Here is a 24,494-nt window from a genome sequence, read left to right as displayed (position 1 = left end):
TTTTGCACCCCTTCATCTGCCACAGTGCATTTAAGCTGGAATACGTTCAGCTGCCACTTCGCATGGGTTATCAGCATGCTCTACTTATGCAGGCCCGTTTTCTGGATGGGTGGGAACCTCATGGTAACAAGGAAACTGGCGGAGGATGGGTTTCCCACGTGGGGTGTGCCTTCCACCATCCCAGTGGTTGAGGCGCCCAGTGCACGGACCAAGTCCCAGGAGCCCTGATGAGCGGCGGCCCTGCAAACTTCTGGGGCCGGTCATCCACAAGGTTGAAAGAAGTAATAATAATAATAAAAAAAGCTGGGTTAGAGGCAGTGGAGGGGAACTCTCAGGCCCTGACCCTGGGTGCAGCTGCCCATCTGTCCTTCTGCACAGGGCTCCTGCGGGCAGCATTCGTGCTATACTCCTTTCTTTTCTTCCCCATCAGCTGCTTCTTTAGAAACTCAGCGTTTTACTCCAATTCAACTCTTTTCAGGCCCATCAGTCTAAGCTTGGAGTCCGTCTTCCATGGCCAAACACTCATTCATGTATTCCCTTAACCCAAAGGATCTCTCTATTCCGTGTCTAGCATCTTGGAGCATTGCGGTGCACCAGGAGAAATGATGCATGCTTTCTTTTTATAATGGGCAGGGTTAAATTTGCTAGCAGGGTTGCTATTCTGGTCCCCATCTCCATGCTCCTCCCCAACAACCTTACACATCTTAGAAGGCAAAAATGACTTCAGTGAAGTTATTTTTTCCTTCACTGTAACAAAAGTGTTTTCTCACAGGAAGAAAAAGTTGTACATGGGTAGAGGAAGACAGTTGCAAAGCCATCGCTGCGGATCAGGCTGAAATGATTCTACAGTTTTGACTACACGTGTCTTTGGTCAACACAGCTGCCTTCTCTAACTCAAGATTTCAGAACGACAACAAAAGAATTAACGGACTTGGGGGAGGGCTGAAGATGAACTTCTGATCCCTCTCCTTGAGTGGAAACTTCCCTGAGCAGGGCTCTGAAAATTGCTGCGTCTCTGGTCCCACGGGGATTTCTCTTTGGTTCTGCTCGGGTCAGCTGGTACTCTGTGTCCTACCTGACTTATTGCCCTGCTGGTTCTGCCCTGCATAGTAGCCGCTTCCTTCCATTACTTCCATTACTGGGGGCTCCATTACTCAGTGGCAGGAACGTCTCAGTCTCTGTACCTGCAGCTGCTCCAAACGGGCAGGGAGATGAAGACTGTTTTGCTCTGGTGTGCTCTGCGAAAACATCTATTATTTATAAATTTGAAAATGATTTCTCCCTATTTATTCCTTTTTTGAAAACCACAACATAAATATTCACCTCTCCATGGACTGCTTTGGGGTCACCTGGGCAGCAAGGGCCTTGTGATACACAGGTGATGAAGGGACCACCTAGTGACGCTGAACATGGGGTGGGGAGGTGGGACATTGTGCTCCGCAGTTGACACTCTTCAAAAAGCCATTTGGAAAGAGTACTGATGAAACTTGTTTGAAAGTCACAGTGCTTGTCCACGAAAACACGCATGACTCATAAAGGGTTCTCAGTGTTCGTGCACGGGAGGAACATATTAAGGATTCCTTGGTTCCTTGGGATTTTAGCCTTGAGGACCTGTGCCATGAAGTTCTTTTGTTTACGGGGCTGCTTTCTCCTCCCAAGGCAGGGGAAGCCGGCACTGTTGCATCTGCTCCCAATGCCTGCTGGCCCCTGGGGGAGGCTCTATGCAGATATTATTTCCTGGGGCCACAGCTGTCATGCCGTCTTGGTTCTGGTTGTCAGCCCGACAAGAGCCGCAGAGTTTGGGTTCTGCCTGCCAGCTGCACAGTTTGCACAGAGAGCGCTCAGGGGTAAGGAGGGCCCTCTTTCTCTCCCCGCTGGTGGGGAGCCACGTCAGTATGCATCTCCTCCAGGGCAATGGTCAGTGCTGGCCATTAACTCAGGCTAGAAAATAAGCCTGTGGGGTGGTACCCTCCTCACAGCGGTGGCCACTTACAACACCCCACCTCAGGTCTCCCCTTAGGAGACTGCTGTCTGCTGTGGTCATGCTCCCCTTAACGCCCAGCTTGTCCTCTGTTCAAGCCACCTTTCAGGAAGTGCTCGCAGAGTAGAGAATCTGCAGGGCAAGCCATTGGAAGCCAGCAGGCCCTGTGCTCTGGGGACGCTGTCCAGGAGGGTGTCCAGGTGCCAGCTCACTGCTCTGCAAACTCGGATACCTGCTGCCTCCCTGCGGGAGTCCGCTAAGAGGAGCTTATCTCCCCAGAGCATGCCAGCCTGTGGGGACATCCAGAGGGCGGGATGCCTTGTCCCGGGGAACACCTAGGCCCAATGAAGGTCTCAGGTACCCAGGAAGATGGACAGCTCAGAAAGGGGGTAGAAAGAGTCAAGGACACAGGGCCTCCCTCACGATTTGAACTGAAACTCCTCTGGCTAGGTCATAACTCCATTCTTGGGTGTGCGAACTGCCAAAGAGGAAAACCATCTCATGCACCAATCGTTTATGTTACTTCAGCCTTATTTAGAAGGAAATAATTGTACTTCTAATCTTGATTTGGAGCTATTTGGTTAGAGGGTTGAGAAGAGAGTTCTATTTTTTTTTTTTTTTTCCAAGAGGGACAACAGGATGAACGCAGAGGGGAAATGATGCAAAACACTTCCACAGGGGACTGTGCAATAGCAACATTATGCCACCGGAGGGCAGTGTAGACCACTGTAGAACCCGGAGACAGGACGGGGTTCCCTAGAGAAGCATACGTTAAAATGCAAATTTAAAATGAAGTTTCACCTGCTAAAATTAGACTACAAAATCCCCGGGTAGTCGAGTCTTTTCATTCATTCTGCTCTGTGTGTTCCTGATGAGAACGGACCCTTACCGAAGGTTGTCGGAGCTGGTTCCGTGGAGGATCACCTGCATCAGGTCGCTGATTGGGGTGGTCTGCGGGGTGCAGGGTGAGAAAGAGGCGGGGGCCGGGGGGCGACCCTTGAAGGGGCTCGGGGCAGCGGCTATTTACCGACTGGGTCAAAAGCATGTTCATTCTTTCATAACGCGTATGGCTTTTACAGAGTCCTGGCAGAGGTCAGCCCACGAGGCGGGAAAGTGGCCGGGCGCGCGGCCAGCTGACCTGGCGCCAGCCGCTGATTTCCAGTAAGAGCGCTTGTGCAAGACGCAGGGGCCCCGCCCGGCTTCCCGTCGCCTGTTTACTGGGTCCTCCCACTCGGGCCTGACCTTTGTGTTGTTGCCCAAGCGCCGACCCGCGGTTTCAGTGGCTCGGCCAGGGTCCTGGGAAGGGGCTTGGCCGGGTCGCGATTCCTTCCCGTAAAGAAGCAGCGAGGAGCCAGGGACGGGAGTTTCTCTTCCTTCTCAATCTCGGCACTTTCGTTTTTTCTTAACACCATTCAGTTTAACAGCCAGGCCTAGTTCACGCCGGATGCGGCCGGATCTAGGCAGAGGAAAAGCGGAACCCGGGAAGCCGTGCTCCAAAGCGGACAGCCAGGGCTTTGCGCTTGGCAGAGGAAGAAGCTCAGGTGTGGCTCTGAGAAGCTTCTGATATTTCTCATGACACCAGTTTTCCACGAGCTCCCACTCTCCACGAAGCTGAGAATTTCCCCCACCCCCATTTACCTTTCTGTTCCCAATTATGCTCAGCTCTCCAGAAAGCATTACGTGACAGCTGAGTTGGAATAATGAACAAAAATCTACAAATTCAAATAAAGAGCCCCTCCCATGATCATTTTAAAAACCGTGGCAGAATGTATATAACAGTATTTTTCACTTTAATCATTTGTAAGTGGACAATTCAGTGGTGTTAAATACATTCATGAGGCTGTGTAAATCTCACCACTATTAACAAACCTTTTTTGTCATTTCCAATATAAACTTTGTACCTACAAAGCTGGGGTTGAACAAGAGCTCCCCATTCACTTCACCCCCCCCCCGCCCCCCCCTTCCCCAAGTCCTTGAGGTGCTACCAGGCTGTTTTCCACAGTGGCTGTACCACTTTACATTCCCACCAGCAGTGCATGAGGTTCCAACTTGTCCACACCCTCACCAATCCTTGTTACTTTTTGTGTGGGTTAAAATTAAAAAAGTTTTTTTTTTATTATAGCCATCCTAATAGAAATGAAATGATATTTCATTGTGAGTTAGAGTTACATTTTCATAATGACTAGTGATGGTGAGCATCTTTTCATGTGTTTACTGGCCATTTGTATGTTTCCAGAGAAATGCCTACTCAAGCCCTTTGTCCATTTTTGAATTGAGTTGTTTGTGGTTTTTGTTGTTACTGAGCTTTGGGAGTTCTTTATACATTCTGAATATTAACCTCCTATCAGATATATGAATTGCAAGTATTTTCTCCCATTCTGTAGGTTGTCTTTTTGCTTTCTTGAAAGCATCTTTTGAGGTGTAAAAGTTCTCAACTTTGATGAAGTCCAAGTTGTCTAATTTTTCTTTTGCTATCTGTGCTTTTGGTGTCAGATCTATGAAATCATTGCCAACTCTAGTGTCATGAAGATTTTCCCCAATATTTGCTTCTAAGGGTTTTATATTTTTGCCTCTTCATGTTAGGTTTGTGATCAATTTTAACTTAATTTTTGTATATAGAGTGTACCCATGGGTCCAGATTTATTCTTTTGCATGTGGATATCCAGTTTTACTGGCATCACTTATTGAAAAGACTATCCTTTACTCATTAAATGGTCTTGGCATTCTTGTTGAAAATCAGTTGGTTATATACATGAAGGTTTATTTCTGGCCTTTCTATGCTATTTCATAGATCCATATACCTGTCCTTTTGCAAGTACCATACTGCTTTAAATACTATAGCGTTCTGCTGCATTTTAAAGCTGGGAAGTGAGAGTCTTCCAACTTTCTTCTTTTTCAAGATTGTTTTGGCTATGTAGGGTCCCTTGCGGCTCCATATAAATTGGAGGATCAGCTTTTCCACTTCTGTGAAAAAGGCTGCTGGAATTTTGATAGGGATTGTGATGACTCTGTAGCGTGCTTTGAGAAGTCGTGACATCTTAACAATGTATGTCTTCCAATTCATGAGCGTGGGATGTCTTTCCACTTCCTAGGCCTTCTTTAATTCCTTTCAGCAATGTTTCGTAGCTTTCAGCATGCAAGTCTCACATCTTTGGTTAGATTTATTCCTAAGTATTCACTTCTTTTAGATGGCTTTGTAGATGGAATTGCTTTCTTATTTTTTATTCTTATTATTTAAAAAAATGTTTAAGAATATCTCTGTGCTGGGGATCAACCAGAGGAGAAAGCTTCTGTTCAGATCTTTTCTGAGCCTGTGTCCGACTCTGGGCATGCGCAGTGGCTTTCCAAATTTCTCTGTGTATGCGGCTGCTTTGGAATGTCCTAATCGTAAATGCCTGGCTTCCAAAAGGGGAGAGAGGGAAAAAAGAAGCAAAGAAACAAAGAAACCCAGGCGCAGCTCCTTTACATGTCCAGGAAACCACCTCAGCCAATGGGGATTGCTACAAGGGCTGCCTATCTCTGTGCCTGCACCTCAGACATGAAAATCAGTGACCGGCAATCAGAAAACAGAACACCGGGAGACCAGCTCCTGGCTGTCCACTCTGGCTCCAATAAGTCGTATCAGGAATGCAAACACAGCTGGGCTTGGGGGTGCAGGATAGGTAACCACTACAGCACTAAAGGCCGAGATTAGCCAGAAGTAGCCACACTTTACCAGTCAAGCGTTCTCCTGGAAGCCGAAAACATTTGAACAGAGTTCCAAAATTGTGACTTCAGACACTTTCTGCCGTTACAGTTGTTGCCTAACTGTAGGGAGAGACAGATTCCTGGAGCTCCCTGCTTGGCCATCTTCTGGGACGCCCCCTCCCATTATTGAGCCTTGGATAGCAAACACCTCTTGGTTTCCATTTGCTCTTTGAGCCCTGCTCCGGCACACCAGTGTAGAGTCAATGTTGGACCTGTGTAGGGAGGCAGCTTCGTTCACGGGCCTCTCTCTGAGCAAAGACTATAGCTATGCATCTCACTTGGTTTTTGCGGGGACTCAGGGGACCCCACAATAACACCTTACATGTGCTTGATTTTGGAGCCACTTAAGAGAGAGCTAAGAAGTCAGGTAGTTGCAGATCATGACATCCGTCTTGTTGCTAATCAAAACCAGATTGGGAGTCTTGGCTTAGATATGTTTATCTAAGAAAAAACAGTGGGTTCTGTCTACTGGGCATCACGATTCAGGAACAGGCCCCAGCCGTGACAATACCTGAAATGTCAGTTTAGAAGCCTCCTCTGTACTCCCAGCCTGGCTCCAGAGAGATAGGCAAGAAGAGACCACGCCTCTTAGTCCGTATTCCTTCTCCAGAAACAGCTAAGAACTTAACCTCTCAGGGAGAAGAAGCGGGTCCAGAGAGGGACCAGGAGCGTCACGTTGATTGATGTCCCCCCTCCTGAAAGGAAACATCAGGAGCTGGCAAAGAATGTTCCCAGTCCAAATTCTCAGCTACTGCTTTTTGCATCCAATTCTCATCCATAGGAGGAAGCCCTGACTCTATTCTTCAGCTGCAGTAGCCACTGCCGCCGCCACTGCCTCCTGCCTTTGATTTCAGGCCCAGGAAGCCTTCTCCTCTGAGTGATAAAGCCCTGGTCTCAGCTCACACTCAGCCTTCAGTACAGAATCCTGAACTGGAGCTGTTTTTGCTGAAGCTTACAGAGACGGCTAACCTCAGGGGTGCTTTCCCCAGCTCAAATCTTCCTCTGCATCTGAGTGGTCAGAAATGTCACCTGTCAGTCCCTTCCCTGCAACCCCGTAAAGGTCTTGTTATTCCATACTTCCTTCCGATCCAGCAGGATTTTCTCAGTTCAGCTGGCTTCTTAGGAGAGTACTGACCTTGTTTTCTGTAATGGGTCAGATGGGATCACAGCGTCTTTTTTCTTCCTCACTTTTTATGTCCTGACCACCAGACCGAAACCTAGTTTCTACACTGATCTCTTTTTAGTTCTTCTAAAGCCTTTTTCGCCTTCACATACTAAATTCTGAGGATTTAAAAAAATGTTTGAAGTATAATTGACACACAACATTCTATTAGTTTCAGGTCTACAACATGGTAATTCGACATTAGTACACACTGTGAAATGATCACATTAAGTCGGGAATCTTTTTTCCTATTTATTTATTTATTCTTTATTTTTATTGCTGACACTGTTATAGATGTCCCCATGTTCCCCCCTTTGCCCTCCTTCCCCAGCCCTCACTCCCCCTTCTGTCTGGCCACCCCCACACTCTTGTCTGTGTCTGTGGGTCCTGCACGTATGTTCTTGGCTAATCCCTTCCCCTTCTTTCGTCCAGTTCTCCTCCCCCTCCCCTCTCACAGCTGTCAGTCTCTTCCATGTAGCCATGCCTCTGTTTCTATTTTGTCCGTCCATCATTTCTCGTTCTGTTTTTTCCCTTAGGATGTGTTCAGTAGTCCAGAATAAGAAGATGATTTTCCGCAATGCCCTTTTGAATCACTTCAAGGAAAATAAGGTGGAGATAGCGAATGCAATAACAAAGCCATTTCCTTTCCTGGAGAGCCTCAGAGACCGCTCCTTCATCACGGAAGAAATGTATAATGTAAGAGGAGTGGATTCCATCTCCCCTTGGTAACCTAGCCTCGTGTTAATTTATGTTTAGCATCCTGGATTAAAAATTGAGCGTTTTATGCTTTTCAGGGGAAGCCTCTTTTAAATTAGGTAAACGTCCTGTAAGGTTGAGAGTGACAGGGCACGAAGACATCCCTGAAGACACTTGTACCCGGATGGAAGCCCTTCTCTTCTGCGGGGCACCCTGGAGTGTGGGTGGCAGGGGGCTGGAGGTTAATGGTGGTAGGACTGGACTGAAACTGATACGCTTTGCAAATGCACAGCAACTTTCACAATGTAACCAAATTACACACAATTAAAATAGTTAAAAGAATAGGGACAGTATTCCTTTATAATACCCACGCATCTCAAATGAAATGCCCAGGGAATTTGTGCTATTATAAATCAGATTTCGGCCTTGTTGCTGTCTCCACCAGAGTGTTTAAATTTTATTAGGTAGCTCTGGAGGCTCGGGATTCAGGCAGATTGGATTAGTGGGTCCCCCTGAGGATACAGAGGAGGAAGCCATCTCTTCAGCCTGTGTTTGTGCTTTGGGCTCTTTGCAGAAAGGCAGGACCATCTCCCTGCTTCCTGAAGCCTTATCAGGACTGTTGACACCCGGGGTTGCTGTGCAGTCAACAGAATTACTCTAAGATCCATTCAGGATGGGAGCGCAAAAGTCAAGAGGAAGGGCTCGTTTGTGATTTTAGGCCGTTGATCAAATATTTTGGAAGTTCTAAAATGGTACATGAAAAATGGTCATCTACACTGAGAAAGTGGAATAGGTATTCTGTGTAATTACTTCCTCAATGTCTGTTTAACTTTCAAAACTATTACTTTATATATTTTTTTCCCATTGCACTTTTTTAAAGGAATCTCAGGAAGCCTGTGGAAACTTGGTTCCTGTAGGGAAAGTGGTGTATCGTATTCTTTGCCAGCTTGAGAAGACATTTGACAGGTCTCTTCTACATGCCCTGTTCAGTGGGGCTCATCTGAAGGAGTATCCTGATTTAATCCAGATTCAGAGAAGCTTCGAAAATGGTAATCGATTTTCTGCCCTCCCTTTTGGGTTCCAAGTCTACTTTTCATGCATTTTCCCCTCAGTCAGTCATTTCACAAGCATTTATGGAATGTTTACTGTGTCCCGAGGCCTGCGCTAGGCAGTGTGAACAAAACTGATGTGTTCTCTGATTTCATCGTTAAAATGATCTGCCAAATGACTACTGTGCTGGGGCCTAATTTGCGTTTAATTGTGCCCTTTTTTCTTCTGGGAGCATCTAGCCCTTTTATGAAGAAAATCCCTCCATTCCTCCCTAAGGTTTGTACAGTTGCACTTACAGAATTTATGTTGAGACGGCCTTCATTCCTCTCTGGTCATCTTGTTGGGTGATTAATTACTTCTGTAACTTTTCCACTTACTCCACCATCGTTAAAACCCCAGAAGCTCATCACCTGTGGAATTTCAAGGGTGGTTGTTTTGTTTTTTTTTTCTCTTCACTGTCCCAGGGAAAGGGACAAGCCACACTAAGTCAGGAGCCACCGAGATTCAGTGGCCCAAGGGCTAGAAGTTCCCCGACTGAGGGACACGGATTCACGGGTGGCCTACATGTGTAGTTATGAGGTGGTGACCCTGATCACTTACCTGCAACCGCTAATACATTTCCCTCTCTTCAGTGATCCAAGACAAATTTATTTGCTGGGAAAGTGACAGAGAAGAGACACACAAAATGCCCAGCACTCAGCCACCCTGTGAAGAAGGTAACTATGACAAGACACATACTTTGGTTTCTGCTTACTAAGAGCACAAGCAGGCAACGGAACCCAGAGGAGACCGCGGTGCTGGGGAAGGCACACCAGAGGAGCATGGGGCGGGTAGACGAGCATTGCTTTGAATCGATTTCCAAAGTGACCCTACTCCGTATGGAATTCAAGGGTACTAGCCAGAGGCGCCAGAGAGACTCTGACCAGTAACCTGGAAGGTAGAATAAGAATCTAAGTGTAAATCGTGCGTTTCCATAGGAGACCGTCAGTGAGAGTCTGTGAAGGGCTGAGACCTATGAGCCCAAGGTTAGCGTCAAAGAGGAGACACTTGATGATGGAAGAAAGGACTGATTTAAATGTGTGGCATGTTATTTAAGAGCAGAAATATCCGAGAAGAAAGGCAGTCATATAGAAAAAAGATAGGAAGTGGAAGAGATGTGGGGACAGGGGTGTGGGTGCTTTAGGAGAGAGAGGAAGAAGGAGGGGAAATAAAAGAGCAAAAAAGGGTCAAAAACACAATACAAACAATATTATTAAGAGCTCACTTACACTCACTCACTTAACACCTGGCAGTTGTGGGCTTAGTGTCCACAGCTGCATTTAGCGGTTAGTAGCACTTATGCGCCTATTATGTAGAAAAGAAGACTGGCATCTAGAGAGACCATGTGTGTAGTTGGCCTGGGGTCACATGAGCAGGATGAACCCAGACGTTCTGCACCCAGAGCCTGTGGCCCTTTTTCTTTTTTAAATGGAGGTAAAATTTGCATAACATAAAATTAACCATTTAAAAATGTACAGTGGTGTGCAGCCATAACCTTTATCTAGTTCCAGACGGTTTGAGCCCCTCCAAAGGAAATCCCGCATTTCCTTTGAAATCCCAAAGGAAATCTCGAAGCCTTCACTTCCCATTCCCCTCTTCCCAGAAGACATTGATAAAACTAAAAAGTGTATCTTTCAGTTTCTGTGGGTTGAACAGGGAAATTCACAGATAGAACAGGAGTGGGGCCTGGCGTGTAGGCTGAGGGAAGTGCAGGGGAAGAGAGTAGGGAAGGAAAATAGATGTTAAAGACTGAGCTGGAGAGCATCAGAGAGACTGAAACGTGGGACAGGAGAAGCCAGGGACCAGAGGCCAGTGGAGTCCAGGATGCAGAAACACCTCCCAAGGCGAGAAGCAGCAGTGCCCAGAGATTGGATCCTGGTAGAAAATTGAGAAGGGGAGAGAAGGAGAAGGTCTAGCAAGAGGGAAAGAGGCAGAGTGTTTGCGGTGGGGTTCTTGGAGCAGGAGCGTTTCCTCACCAGGAGGAGCTGACTTTAGTTTCAACCTCAGGGCTCAGTGTGGCCACACATTTATGTTTCTCCTGGCCGCTGGCTCTGGTCTCTTCCTTCCTTTGATGTCTCTTTAGCACCCAATAAATCCAAAGCTCCTGGAATAAAAAAGGAGAGAGAGTCAGAAGAGTTGCCCAGCCTACTGCTGAATGGTGGACAAGGTAACTGTGATTGAATCCTACATTTTAAATAACCAGTTACCTGGTTAGGTCATGTAGACAGAGGAGGGGCCACGTGTGCACACACACACACATGTCCAGTGACTGGCTACTTTCTAAGGTGTGAAGGAGGCAAGCAGGCCAAGGCATGTGAGAGGCTTAGGTAACACATTGTTTTTAAATTAAGGAGACGATTTTATTCAGGCTGTTACAATAAGGAAAGAACTCATTAATGAGGAACATCTCAAAGAAAAGGAAGGAAGCCTGGGGTTTTATAGAAGCAGGTAAACGAGGGAGTCATCTCGGAGTCTTACAGGCATTACAAAGAAAGATGGAGAGGAGACTTCCTGCAGAAACTAGGAGGAGAGTGTGTTCCTTTGTGGTTAGCTGGTCTGTCATTTCTGAGCACAGGAGGGTGGGGAGACTGCTTACCCCTCACTCTGAGGTTGCCCAGGGCTCCCATCAAGTCCAACCTCGTCAGTACCCCCGTTGTTTAAGATGCATGTTGTCGGTCACTGAACAACTCAGAGGTGAGCAGAAACCTCCCAGCAGGATGACGCAGGGCCCAAGAAACGGTCTCTCCAGGGTTCTGGCCGGCGTTGTTCCTATGAAACTATTGATCCATCTGTTGAGAGGTGGTGGCAAAGGTCAGTTGTTTAAGGGTCCTGGCAATGAGACATCTTAAACGATGGATGCCTAAAATAGGGAAGTAATAGTACAAAAGTTGTTATTAAAGTAAAGAGCCAGGAGTGGGACCTTGAAATTAACCAGCCAGTCCAGTGGACACCAGAGGCCAGCAGGAGAAACCGTGTTGCTCCACTGCATGAGTTCCTTGTTTTGTGTTTGTTTGTTGTGGTATCAGGTCTTCGAACCTCAGTGTAGTTTATACTCGTAGAACCTCCTTGAGTTCCTTGAAGCTAAGATGTCTATGTTCTTGGTGATGCTGTGCATAGTCTTGGCTACCTCTCGTCCTAGGGCATGAGTGACCCATCTTGTTGGACTTCCTTAGTGGTCCAGCAACAGCTTTTCCAGGGAGAATTCCAACCCTGTGCATGGTCTTCTGTGGTGCTGGTTCCTTCAAGGTCAATGCCAAGTCACCAGGCTTCAGTTCACAGGGCTTCTTTGGATTCTGAGGGAAAGGCCACCTAGAGCCTGATAGGGATCTGAGCAGTCAAGTTGGAGTTCTTTGTGATGCTGAGTCAGGTGAGTGGAAGATAAATTAGAAACAGTGGAGTGGAGGATTGTAGTTGGATTAAAGAAAATTGTAAGGCTGGGAACTTTGTAAGACAGGTACCAGGCCGGTTCTCCCAATAGGGCTGGTACCTGTTTCCCATTGGCTCCAGAAAGTCAACCTTAGTTCCTTAAAAGTATCAGGTCATTTCTGATTAAATGAACATCTCCCCAAATATGGTATTTCAGGCAAAGCCTTGGGTTTGTAACCAATGTTTCCAATTCCATCCTCTACTGCCTTCGTGTTGGAACTTAGTCTTCTTAAGGTATAAAATTTAAAGAGACTTTCACTTGCACAAACCTAAGAGTAAGTGCCTCCTTAAATATGGCAACTTAGGTCTTTTGTTGTCTCACCCTAGCCTTGACCTGGAGGCAAGAGAGAAAAGAAAGCTGAACTCCTTGGTGGAGGAAGGTACTCTTGGTAGAAAATGTGAGGAGAACGAGTGTAGAAAAGGAAGTTAGAGTGGGCCACTGAGTCATGAGTAATTGGAGTGGGTCTACTTTTACCTAAAGGGACATAAGATCCAAACTTTTCTAGGCTGGTGGAGGGTTGGCAGTGAGATAATTTTGTGTCTTACTCATCGGAAGTTGTCATAGGAACATACAAGTAATATGTGTGACTGTCAGACTGGCAAGTAAGAGAGACGATTGTGGAAGAACTTTAGAGGGAGGAGGCAGCCGGAAGGGGCTCTGGTGTTATGGCCAAAAGCAAGAGAAGAGACTTGTAGTGACGGAGGGACAAGGACAGTACACAGGAAAGCGACAATTGGAAGAGTAGAGGCAGAGGGTCAACTTAGAGAAGCAGAGACAGAGGGGAAGATGTGAGAGGGACAGCAGAGAGGAGGTCAATAGACAATTCTAACAAAGGACAGTGATAAAAATTATATGCAGAGAGAAACATGGAGGGAAAGGAAATGCTAAGAAAAGAGAAAGTGGAGGAGAGGCGCAAAGGAACCATGAGGATGGAGTGAGGGTGACTGTAAACATGGTAGAGGTCAGTGGCACAGGGAGAGAGGAGACATTGAAATATTTAGGGTTTCAGGGAGAGTCACTGGACAGAAGCTTCTGGTACAGGGTTTCAGCCTGACCATTTCTCGTTGCAAATGCCGTGATGCTAATCAGTTCTCTGACAACTTTCCCTTGCACTTCAGCCAGTGGAGGTCATGGAAGCGTGGACGTATTCAAACCGCTGTCCTATCTAAACCCCAGGGACGCTCACAGCACTTGGGGTTAAGTCAATCCTCTTCCTGCAGCTTCCAATTCCTCCTATTTCTCCAGCCTCTGTTCTCTCATTCAGAGTCTTGGTCATGCCGACTGCTTCTACTTACTTGAATCGCCTTTGCCCACGCTCTGACCTCTGTTTGGGTCTATTTTCCTTCTCCTCACCCCCTCCCTAATCTGGCTTCCTCCTTGTTACATGACACTCCCTCCAGAAAGCCATTTTCTGTTCGTTGGATGGGACCGGTCCCTCTGTCTGTGTGTCCCCAGAGCATGTTGGACTGGCCGGGGAACAGCGCTCACACTTCATCCTCGTCACATGGTTTGTTTGTGCCCTCCCTGGTAGACTGTGATTTCGGGGCAGGGACCAATCTGTCCTGTTCTTGCTGTGTCTTCTGACCTGAACACGGTGTCTGGTATCTAGTAAGAGCTCAATGAATATTTGTCAGGAAATGGCCTGACTGGTGTGGCTCAGTGGGCCAGGCATTGTCCCACAAAGGGAAAGGTCCCTGGTTCAATTCTGGGTCAGGGGACAGCCTTGGGTTGCAGGCTTGGTCCCAGGTTGGGGCGCATACGAGAGGCAACTGATCGATGTTTCTACCCCTCTCTTTCTCCCTCCCTTTCCCTCTCTCTAAAAATAAATAGATACCGTCTTTAAAAAGCTATTTGTCAGGAAACAAAAGTGCTCATAATTCTGTGTTCTAAAGGCTGAACACATGTTTTGGCACACGTTACATTACTGATGTAGTTATTTGGAAAATTTTACAAAATGGTTCTAAAAATCTCACATATGTATACGTGTAATAAGCTACTTTTGTGGAAAAGAACATATATTGGGAATAGACACAAAATTCAGCTAAGATTATTATCAGTTAGTGGGTGAGAATAGCCAGTAAAAGGAAAAGAGAAAAATCAAAAGGTGGAATTCAAGGTAAAAAGAAAAGCACTGGAGAAAGGGAAAGACACAGAGGCAGAGATTCAGCATAAGAGTGAGCCTCACAGGTGACGCGGGGAGAGAGGGAGGAAAGAGACAGATGAAGATTCTTCACGAATCCTTATTTATTCTAGGGGCAGAATGCTCCACGTACGATCATGTAGTACAACCTTGTGCTGTGGGTCTGGTGTCTTGTCACCCCAAAATGAATGAGGAAGGCCAGCGGGCAAGGCCAGCATGTGACCAAGCATCTGAAATAATCGGTAAGGCCGGCTAAGGGAGTCTGTCATGTGATGACACTAAGTGTGTCACAGTGGAGGTGACTGGAGGTGGCCCAGGGAGCACGGGGTGGGTTCAGGAGAGGGAGACCCTGGTGCTCCGTGCAGGGAGCTTCTAGCTCACAGGGGAAAGTGGAGGGGAAGTGGCCAACTACTGTGAGACCTGGGAGGGGAGCAATACTTAGGAGAGAGCAACAGGGGACAAGGAGACAAAAGACATATCATGAAGTGCTGGAGGGAGCAAATGCAGAGATCAGGAGAACCGAGAGGTAGGCACCACAAGACAGAGAAGCGGAGGCAGAGAAATGGGGAGAGAGACAGCTGGGAGGGGAAGAAGAGAGTGAGCAGTTAGGAAATGGAGAGCAAAACAAGCAAAGCTGGCCACTGTGGTCATCTGTCCTTACCCCAGTGTCCTGTGACTGGCTGAAGCTCCAGCTACTTGTAGGCCACAGGATTCCACGGGGAGACTGGACTGTCTTGAGCAGGGACTTTCCTGCTTAGAAGTTCTGGAAGCTGCTGGGCCTTTCCTGACATCCCTTTAATTGGGGGATTTCCTGCTGGCTTCTGGGTTCTGTTCCTTTGTGCAGAGAGCAGCAATGAATCTAGTGTGGAGGAAGCACCTCAGGAAGTCCAGAGCTCAGCATCAAGATGTGAGCCAGGTGAAGACGGTGAGGACAGCCAGCCTGGGACACGTCTGGATGAAACAGGTAGAATAAAATGTTCCCCAAAATTGCTCCATCGAGTCAAGCCCTACCAGAGCTATGGCAGTCATAACACCATGGTCCAGGGAACTTACCTTGGTATCTTTTAAGTTTGATTTTCAGATCCAAGCCACAAATCACAGAGATAAACTCACTACCTGCTCGGGAAAGTCCCTTCCAGCATCCCATAATAAGTCTTGTCCAATCCCAGAATGCTTTGCTTCACTGACATATACCTGGACATCAGTGTTCCAAAAAAGGAAAAACTACACCCTGCTAAACTACACCCTGACTGGTGAACCCCAGCGACTTCGTGTTCCCAAGCAATAAAAAACCCCTAAGCCCTGCATTTGGGATGCAGGACCTGAGGCCCTATCTCAGTGCTCTTGCCCCTGCTGAGCCTCAATAAATCTGCCTTTACTTTTATCAGTGTCCCTGGTCTAAATTCTTTTATAGTAGGAGACAAGGACCCAAACTCAACAGTAACATAGATTTAGAGTTCCTGTCTCTTGATGCGTTTTCCTTTGAGTGTGCTCCCCAGTCAAGGATCCACAGAACTGTGGGAACACACTCTTGGGAAACGTGGGAGGCAAGGCCCTGTACATGGAGCATGCGTGTTTATATACTGAGATCAGAGTGGAGACGATCGCACGCCTACAGTGGTATAGTACAAATCTGTATTTGGTTTTGCCCTCAGTCCCTGGCACAGAGCTCCTAGAACCCTTAGAATGTCCCGAGGGATAATAGTGACTTTTAAAAACCAACCACGTGATTAGAGGATCTGAACTTTCAGCTCCACCCCTTGACATCTGGGGAGAAAAGAGAGGTGAAAGATTAATTAAGTTCAATCACCGATGGCCAATGATTTAACCAACCGTGCTTATGTATTGCAGCCTAAACGACCGGCCCGGGAGCCTTTGAGGGGTGAATTTGCTGACGCGCTGGAGTGGGCACGGAAAGTCTGGGCCACAGCCACTCAAACCTTGTCCTCTGCATCTCTTTTCTTTGGCTGCTCCTGAGTTGTACTCTTTATAATAAAACTGTAATTGTGAGTCGACCACGTTCCTAAATTCCTTGAGTCTTTCTGGCAAAGTATTGAACCTAAGGGAATGCGCTCCGGGAACCCCAATTTGTAGTGTGCTGGGGAGAAATGTGGGTAGCTTGGGGAACCCATATGCGGCCGGTGTCTGAAGTGGGGGACTGAACCCTTCTTGACCTGTGGGGTCTGTGATAATTCTGGGCAGCTAGGGTCAGAAGTGAATTGTTGGCTATTCAGTGTTTGAGCCTTTATAAATTGTAAATTGTTAATCAGATATATTGTGAAATTCTCTGAGAGTGGCAGATTAGGGTCAATTAGGTTATTAAGACAATAGGCAATAAGGCAAAAGGATGACTACATGTCCTGATTTGTAATTTACTCTTAACTAGGGCCCGACTTGGTGAAATTACATGTTAATTTGTAGGTTTTTATCTAGTAGAGATGCAAATTCTTTGTTTGATAGAAAGATAACGCCAAAGACTATGATTTTTTTTGGCTTGTAGGACATTAACTGGTTTTGGCTCTAATGTAGGAAACTTGTTTCAGCCACCTTGACATTCCTGTCTAACTTTTCAAACATTCTGCTTTTTTCAATTCTGTGTTAGTGGGGTCACACACATTGCAATAAATAAGGAAAAAAAGAAAAGAAAAAAAAGGAAAGAAATGGATGTTTTATGTGGGGAGGAGGAAAGAAGAGAAAACATTACTTAAGAATAATATATAAGTCAAATGAATGGAAACACGTGATATGATCCTTTATAGAAAGACTCAATATTTCCTACTGTACATTTCACTCCCAATTATTCAATAAGAGAACTGGACAAGGCAATTTAAAATTTTATTTAGAAAAATAAATGAGCAGGAATGGCGACAAAAAAGGGTGTGAAAAAAGAAGTGTGACGTGGTGTTTGCACAGCAGCAGGTGGCATGGGACCCCGGGCACTTGGCCGTGTCCTGCTGGAGGCTGTGGGGACGGAAGCAAAAATGGACGGCCTTACGAAATGGCGGGCTCGGGCTGAGAAGTGTTATTGCTGATTTTCTGAACTGCAAAAATGTTTTTGAAATTATCCTCGAATTTGGCCTCTAGTTGAAGTCCCAGCCTGACGAATTTATGGTTCTGAAAAAGCAAAGACAAAAACAGTAAGAGCCATGGCCAATGAGCTGAGGCTCCCAAGGTTTCAGATAACCCGGGTCTTCGTTTTAGGCTACCCCCAAAGGTTAAGTGAGACTTTATCCAGGGAAGAATAGCTTATGTTCCCTGATCGTTTGATCATTTCCCTTTATCTAGAAGACAGAGAAACAAAAATAGTACTATACTTCAGCCTAATTCTTCATCAGAAATTGACCGATCGACTTAATTTGACAAAATTGAAGTTATTTGAGTTTTGAGCACAGCATGTATTACTTGCAACAATATGCTAATATGGAACCACCTGTGGCAAATTCACGGTGCCTTCCCTCCCCCTGCATTCTCACTCCTTGTTACTTAATCCTCGTCAACTTTTCGATACGGCACTAGGGGATTTGGATGCACAGAAACCCAAGATTTTGAAATTTGTGAAAGCTGGTGTGCTGTCTTCCTTTAGCGAAGAGAAACACTAGTTGCCTTTGGAAGGCACTCTGCTGTGGAGGGGCCCGGGTCTGCGGCCCGCCAGCATCGCTGACAGTGACAGTTGACGGCTCTCTGACAGTGAGCAGACTCTGAGGTCCTGAGGCAATGACTTGCCATCACACCTCTGGTTTGTTGTTGTTTCCCCCCCTAGAGACCATAGGGCTGTGTGGGCTTGCAAGCCCACACAAGTGAAAATTCTGGAAGGATCTCCCTGATCCAAGATGATGAAAGGCAAAGTGTCTTAATTGAAAGAGAAAGGGATGCGGGGACAGCCACTCACCCTGTAAAATGTCCTGTGGTTCTGAAAGATGAGGCGCATGTCCTGCACAAAGTCCTTCACTTGGCGGTACCACTTCCAAATCAGCTTTTTCCTGATTTTGTCTAACCACATGTACTTCTTCAGTCCCTGAGTTGTAGGTTTACTCTGTGGGTGAAAATGCCAGAGGCAAGCTGTTAGTGTGGTTCCAAGTCTACTTTCTACAGACTCTTCACTGCTGTGAACTAGGTGTTCATGTTCCCTTCCCCAAACTCTTATGTTGAAGTCCCAACCTCCAATGTGATGGTGTTAGGAGGTGGGACCTTTGGGAGGTAATTAGGTCATGAGGGTGGAGTACTCATGAGTGGGATTAGTGCCCCTTCTAAGGGAATCCCATAGAGCTCTTTCCCTGTTTCCACCCTCTGAGGACATAACACAATGTTGACATTCTGCAACATGGAAGAGGGCCCTTGCCAGAATCTGACCATGCTGGTGCCCAGATTTTGGACTTCCAGCTTCCAGAACTGTGAGAAACAAATTTCTGTTGTTGAAGCCACCCACTCTGTGGTACTTTGTTACAGCAACCTGAGCCTCGGAGGGCTGACCGAGCTGACTAACACATCCATCAACAAGGCAATGATAATGGCAACTTATACCCATTGCATTCACATCACAAATTTGACCAATGCCAGTTTTGGGCTTTGTTGCTGTGACTTACATAGTATGGTTTTGAGGCAAAAAATGGGCTTTCTGAACAGGAATAGACCTTCAAGAGGAGGAATTCACATTTCTGCAAAAGATAGAGGAGATCTTAAGTAAACAGCAGCTTGGAGAGAATGAACTCTTATGCACGTTCAGAATGCCCCTGTGGAAACACAGAATGGACATTTCCTTTGGAATAGGAATTTCAGTGTTAGATCATGTGATCAAGGCACAGCGAGGGACAGAAGCTTGCCTCTGGGAATTAATTGTTCCTCCAGCCCCTGCAAGGCTGTGCTTCTCCTCTCAACTGAACAGAAGGGAGGAGGGAGGCTGCAGCTTCTCATTGCAACTCACCAACTTCTCCTCACTCAGCATCTGCCTCTCCAGGACCTCCGATTCCTGATGATATGGTTGATTTTCTGGGCAATTTTCCTGAATAGCTTTTATCTGGCAGAAGATGCAACTCCATGGGTTCCTGAGAGGCAGGACATAAAGTGAGCAGAGGCAGGTTCTCCATGAAGCAGTCACTGTTCCTTCAGCTGTTAAAGTCCTCTGTTCAAGAAGGACTATTGGTTGCCACCTTGTAGCCAACTTCTGTCTTGGAGGCTCCTCCACACTAGAGTCCCATTTGGGCTCAATTGCCAAAGACACCCCTCCCATAAGTAGTCTACTGAGTTAGGTGCCATGGTGGGTGATGGACTCGTTCGTCTCACAACTGAGGCTCCTCATCTGAGCCACTGTGAGTGTGGCAATGAGCCCTGTCTGCTGCAATAGAGTGTGGGAAATCAGTACCGAGTCGTGGGCCTTGACCAACCATCAGGTCATAGGAAAAGTCAGGGAAACAGCTCTTGCCTCTCAACTTTGCTGCATAAGCACAGAGCACAAGCCACAGGCATCCTCCCCTGTGGCAATACCACATCTACATCTAGAACCTGTGCTGCAGGGACGTCCTGGGAAGGAAATCTACCAAGAGAATGTCAGATATTCTATTTGCCGCTAGAGTCCTCTCAACAGTACCAGGCTCTCTGTGCTGGGAGGCTCTCAATAACCAGGTGGATACAATGATTCATTTTAGAGATGTCAGTTAGCCTCTCTCCTGGCCATCCCAGTCCTTTCTCAAGAGGCCCATTACAAATTAAGATATACAAATGGTCAGTTTTAAAAACAGGCACAGGGTTGTAAAGTACAGCATAGGGAATATAGTTAATAACACTGTAACAATTATGTATGGTGTTAGGTGGGTACTAGACTTATTGGGGGCATCAATAGGTAAGTTATATAAATGTTTAATTACTATGTTGTACACCTGAAACTAATATAATGCTGCATGTCAACTATAAATGAAAAAATAGAAGCCGATTACAAAGTTCCCATGGTGCCTGGGTGGGGACTATTTGTGGGTTCACCCAAAAGTGGATCTATCTTCTGGCTCTGCAAAGTGCCTGACTACAGAGGTTTATGCCAGGTCACCGAGGAGGCGCCACTCCCTGGGAGCTACCGTAGAGCAGGTGGGTTACGTTAGGTTCCTCCCATTATGGAGGACGATGCTCTGTCCTCATGGAGACACACACATTCTTGGTAGACATCTTCTGCCCACGCCGCCACTTACAGATGTTGTATCAATCTCCCTGTTAGCCCACGTGCCATCACCTCTGACCAAGGAGACATTTTACAGCTAAGGAAATGTAGCAGTGGACTTACTCTCTGAATTCATGAGTCTCATCCTGGACCCTGTCACCCAGGGTCAGCTGGGCATGGCCTTCTGAGGACTCACCATAGCCCTCACTTTGCCAAGTTTGTGATGTTCCCAGGGTAGGAGATACATGCTTTCAACCAGCAGCTAACATATGGTGTCAGGACCCTATCAAACTGTGTGGGCTGGGAACAGAGCTGGGCAGGTGGCAGTGACACCTCCTTCTGTTACAGGAAGAGGTGTCAAGTAGTTATTAGCTACATAAGGAGTTTTTGCTTCCCATGAATCTACTGCTGCCAGCACGGTGAAGTGGCTCTGATACTTAAGGACCCTGCTTCCTCTGCATTAAGACCCATACAGCCAGAGACAAACTTGGCAGGCTGAGTGTGCATTCTTGGGAAGAGCTGCACCACAAGAAGGGAGGGCAAGAGTGGATCGGGTCTCACTAACCTGTCCGGATCAATATGGTGGATGTGGCATTTGTTATGAAAGGACCTTGGACAAGTATCACAGCAGAACAGCTTTCCTCTTCTATGACACACCTCACATTCATTGGAGTTTTCTGGCTAGAGGGGGAGAGAATGTAGACCGCACCAGCATCAGTGAGACTCAGGAAGGTCGGGAGGTTGGGATACTAGAACACACAGACTTTCCTTGTACCAAGGTGACACTTGTAAATTTCTCTGCACAAAATATTAAGGGACAACGCTGAGCAGAGATTTTAGAAGAAAGCATTCGGGTCTGCAGTAAAGTTCAGGAGGAAGTGGTTGTATTAGAGCAGGACAGTTTTCCTTATGAAGACAGATTCGGCCAGCAACAAAAAAAGAATGAATTAAAGATAACCTGAGAAATTTATGATGCTGCTGGAAAAACCTGGCTCGGGAATACAGTGTCTTACCTAGTTATGTAGATTGAATCAGCTAAATGGACTCATCAAAGAGTGATTTACTGAAAATTTAATATGATGGAATAAACTTCTGAGATATCAGTGCACCCCACTTTTTTGGAAAGACCATGGGCACAGATGACCAGGTGAGTGTCAGGAGATGGAGCTCTTCAGCTCTGGGAGCCTGGGGAAGGTGCCCCATGATAGCCTGGCAGGTAAGGTGTGGAGGCTCCAGTTCTGAATGGCCAGGGAGTGTGGCAACCATTGGGTCCATGGGTGACGTGGTGCTTTGTTCTATGTAAGGAGTATGGAGGAGCCCACAAAATTGATTGACGCTGGGTCCTCCACCAATCTTAATGTGTGGGGCTTCCAGCCAGATTTGATTTTATTTAGTGAAGTCAAAAATTTGACAGTGTTCACACCTAAGTATTGTGGAATGAAACAAATACATGTTAAAATGGTAGAATTTAGAGACCAAAATAAGAATCAATCAAGGAATGAGCCCTTTGGAGGGTGAGGGAAATCAGGGTTTTTTTTTCTTTTTCTTTTTTCTTTTTAATGTGTGTATGGCAATCTATGTGGCCATAACATGTGAATCTCTACATACTAAAATTTCTATACATGGTCCTGGCCGGGTGGCTCAGTTGGTTGGAATGTCACCCTGTCAACCAAAAGGCCATGGGTTGGATCCCTGGCCAGGGCACATATCTAGGTTGTGGGTTCAGTTCCCAGCCGGGGTGCACATTGGAGGCAGCAGTCAATGTTTCTCTCTTATATCCCTTTCTCTTTCTTTCCCTTCCCCTTGCTCTAAAACCAATAAGCATATCCTCAGGTGAGGGTAAAATTAATAATAAAATAAAATTCTATGTATGAGGGTCATGTGTATGTGATGGAGATGGAGAAATGTCCAGAAGGATTTGGCTCCTCTTCTGGGACCACCTGAGCAGAAAGAGAGTAGTTTGAGGGAACAGTGTGGTGGGGAAATGTTTCACCCAATGGGTGGGTGGCAGCTCTACACCTAGATGAAAATATCCTGTCTACACCATCCATTAGAAGGAGGAATTCTGTGACAATCTAGGTACAAAATAATGCACAGACTTGGGGACTGGCCCACCCAGTGATGGGTGGTGAGGAAGTGGGAGTTGACAGGGAGGCCTTTCCACTTCTTCTTTCTAGAACACCATGCTTCGTTCTGTGATACTCTGCTCTCTTAGATTTCTCCCCCTTACACGCTGCCTCTTTCTCTGAAGCTTCCGCACTTAGAATGTGGGAATGCCTTGGGGCTCTGTCCTACATCCCTTGCTCCTTTCACTACTCCCACGACCACACCTACCATAGTTAGCCTTAGGCTTTAAAACCTGAGTCTCCTGTCTCCTCCTGAGCTCCTCAACATCCACATCCTACTTTCCATCATCTCCAGGTAGACATTTTTCATCGAGTCCAGAACCCACCCTGTCCCCAACCACATTCCTTGTCTTTCTGTCTGGAATCTGCTCCCTCTTTGGCTCCTCCTCTCACCAAGCACCCACCCCATCATTCGCCCAGGAGCCTGGAAGTGAACATAGATTCTGCCCTTTCCCCACCCAGACATCCACTCCATTGCCAGAGCTGGGCAAGTCCCAATTTTAAAATATCTCATCCTCAGTGCTTCTGTGAGGTCCACTGTTACAAAGACGTGGAGGCCCTAATCATAATATCATCTTACTAGGCAAAGAAAAGTAGCCTTCTACTAGAGTTACAAATCATAACAGTCAGAATATCATCTCTGGGTCCAATGAGCTTAGGTGAATTAGACTATACCTCAATTTGTAAATTCTCTTCATTTATAAATGTGATATAAGGAGAAGAGGCACAAAAGTCACATATATGAGGAAATTCTAAGCTGCAGTATGTCTCTTGCCCATGTTCTCCCTTCCAAAAGGAAAACTTGTGGAGTGGCTTGTTAGGGACATCTTTGGGAATGCCCCCACTTGGGCCTGGCTTGCCCTGGCATGGCCATGTAACTGTTTTTCCTTTTTGTCCTAACAGATGAGACTCGCAGATGTTGACTACTATGTCAGGCTGCAGGTCAAGGTTTCTGAACAATGGGTATTGTTGGGATGACCGGACTTCCTTCCAGTCTGGAACAAGACCGCCTCTGCTTTTACTTGCAGCCCAGGGAAAAGTGGCCACAGACAAAACACCGACTGTGATCCAAGGAACAATGATCTGAGAGGTGGCAATGTCGCCATCTTCCTCTCTGGGTGCCCTATAACCCCCAGCCTCCTCATGAGGTATTCTCCCATGGTAGACAATGAAGTTGGTGGGGTCAGCTATAGGGGCTCCATAAAGGACACACTTGCCCTGAGTACATTTCTTTGCAGAACTCTTGGAAGTGTCCACACCTTGAACTTACCAGCTTAGCCTGGCTTGTTCCTTCTGGTGTGCGTGAAGCCATTTCATCACTGCCTGCACCATGGAGTAGATGTTTGGGAGTTTTCTTCCCTTCCCTCCTTCCTTCTTTAAAATGTTACTATCTTCTCATATTTGCTCTTTACCTCTAATCTGCAAGCCAGTCCTGTCCATTTCCACTTCAAGACCCACCTCTCATGACCCTAGTAGTCTGGAGCTCTGTCTCTCATAGTAATGGGGAGACAGGGAGGTTTCCACTGAACAACAGAAAAGATGCTTATACACTGGAGATGCCCAACCCCAGAACCATCTATCTGATGGGGGTGATGCATCTGATGTTCACTGCTCATCACATACAGCAACGTGTTCCAACTGAGTGTGAGCACACTTCAGGAAAAGGCAGCAGCGACACAGATAAGGTACTGAGGGAAAGGGCCTGGATTATTCTGGGGTTACAGGTGGGAGTTAGTACTTACATATGGGTCAATAAAGTCATCACTGTGAGACTCTGGTATTGTCTATAGAAAGCAGAGAAAGATTGAATGACAATATCAAATGTGAGTTTTCATTAACCAGACATTTGAACAGACTCTTTATGTAAAGCATTCAAGTCCCAGACCTCCCTTTGTTTTGCATTGTCTTTTATGGGTCTGTATATCTAACTGGAGAACAACAACAAAAAACCCCAATAAATTGTGTGTCAGTGATAGTTTGG

The 24,494-nt window shown here is 46.5% G+C and overlaps 2 protein-coding genes across 16 annotated transcripts in view; one reads left to right on the top strand and one right to left on the bottom strand.

The window, feature by feature from the left end:
• Positions 1-16,270, top strand: part of LOC123480170 (nuclear body protein SP140-like protein) — a 36,612-nt gene extending 20,342 nt beyond the window's left edge. The window contains exons 1-10 of one of the 8 annotated variants that reach the window (XM_053919187.2): positions 2,734-2,914; positions 3,061-3,142; positions 3,398-3,522; positions 7,427-7,586; positions 8,467-8,635; positions 9,269-9,352; positions 14,356-14,484; positions 15,087-15,206; positions 15,730-15,862; positions 16,094-16,270. In XM_053919187.2, the coding sequence (XP_053775162.1) occupies positions 7,428-7,586; positions 8,467-8,635; positions 9,269-9,352; positions 14,356-14,484; positions 15,087-15,206; positions 15,730-15,862; positions 16,094-16,121 (822 nt within the window). In that variant the 5' untranslated portion in view covers positions 2,734-2,914; positions 3,061-3,142; positions 3,398-3,522; position 7,427 and the 3' untranslated portion in view covers positions 16,122-16,270. Of the gene's footprint in view, positions 1-2,715; positions 2,947-3,060; positions 3,143-3,397; positions 3,523-7,426; positions 7,587-8,466; positions 8,636-9,268; positions 9,353-14,355; positions 14,485-15,086; positions 15,207-15,311; positions 15,627-15,729; positions 15,863-16,093 lie in introns of those variants that run through there. The other 7 variants (XM_053919189.2, XM_053919190.2, XM_045198600.3 and 4 more) reach the window with 7 other exon arrangements.
• A 798-nt stretch (positions 16,271-17,068) lies between these two features.
• The window catches only part of SP100 (SP100 nuclear antigen), a 77,287-nt gene continuing 69,861 nt past the window's right edge, over positions 17,069-24,494 (bottom strand). For all 8 annotated transcript variants that reach the window (XM_053919179.1, XM_053919180.1, XM_053919181.1 and 5 more), the window contains 6 exons: positions 24,256-24,297; positions 20,953-21,068; positions 19,164-19,284; positions 18,826-18,897; positions 18,132-18,275; positions 17,069-17,356 (listed from right to left, as the gene is read on the bottom strand). In XM_053919179.1, the coding sequence (XP_053775154.1) occupies positions 17,234-17,356; positions 18,132-18,275; positions 18,826-18,897; positions 19,164-19,284; positions 20,953-21,068; positions 24,256-24,297 (618 nt within the window). In that variant the 3' untranslated portion in view covers positions 17,069-17,233. The remainder of the gene's footprint in view (positions 17,357-18,131; positions 18,276-18,825; positions 18,898-19,163; positions 19,285-20,952; positions 21,069-24,255; positions 24,298-24,494) is intronic.

This window comes from Desmodus rotundus, chromosome 2 (assembly GCF_022682495.2).
Source record: "Desmodus rotundus isolate HL8 chromosome 2, HLdesRot8A.1, whole genome shotgun sequence".
NCBI classification, from domain to species: domain Eukaryota; kingdom Metazoa; phylum Chordata; class Mammalia; order Chiroptera; family Phyllostomidae; genus Desmodus; species Desmodus rotundus.
The sequence above is the reverse complement of the archived record's forward strand: the minus strand, read 5'-3'. Positions and strand labels throughout refer to the sequence as shown.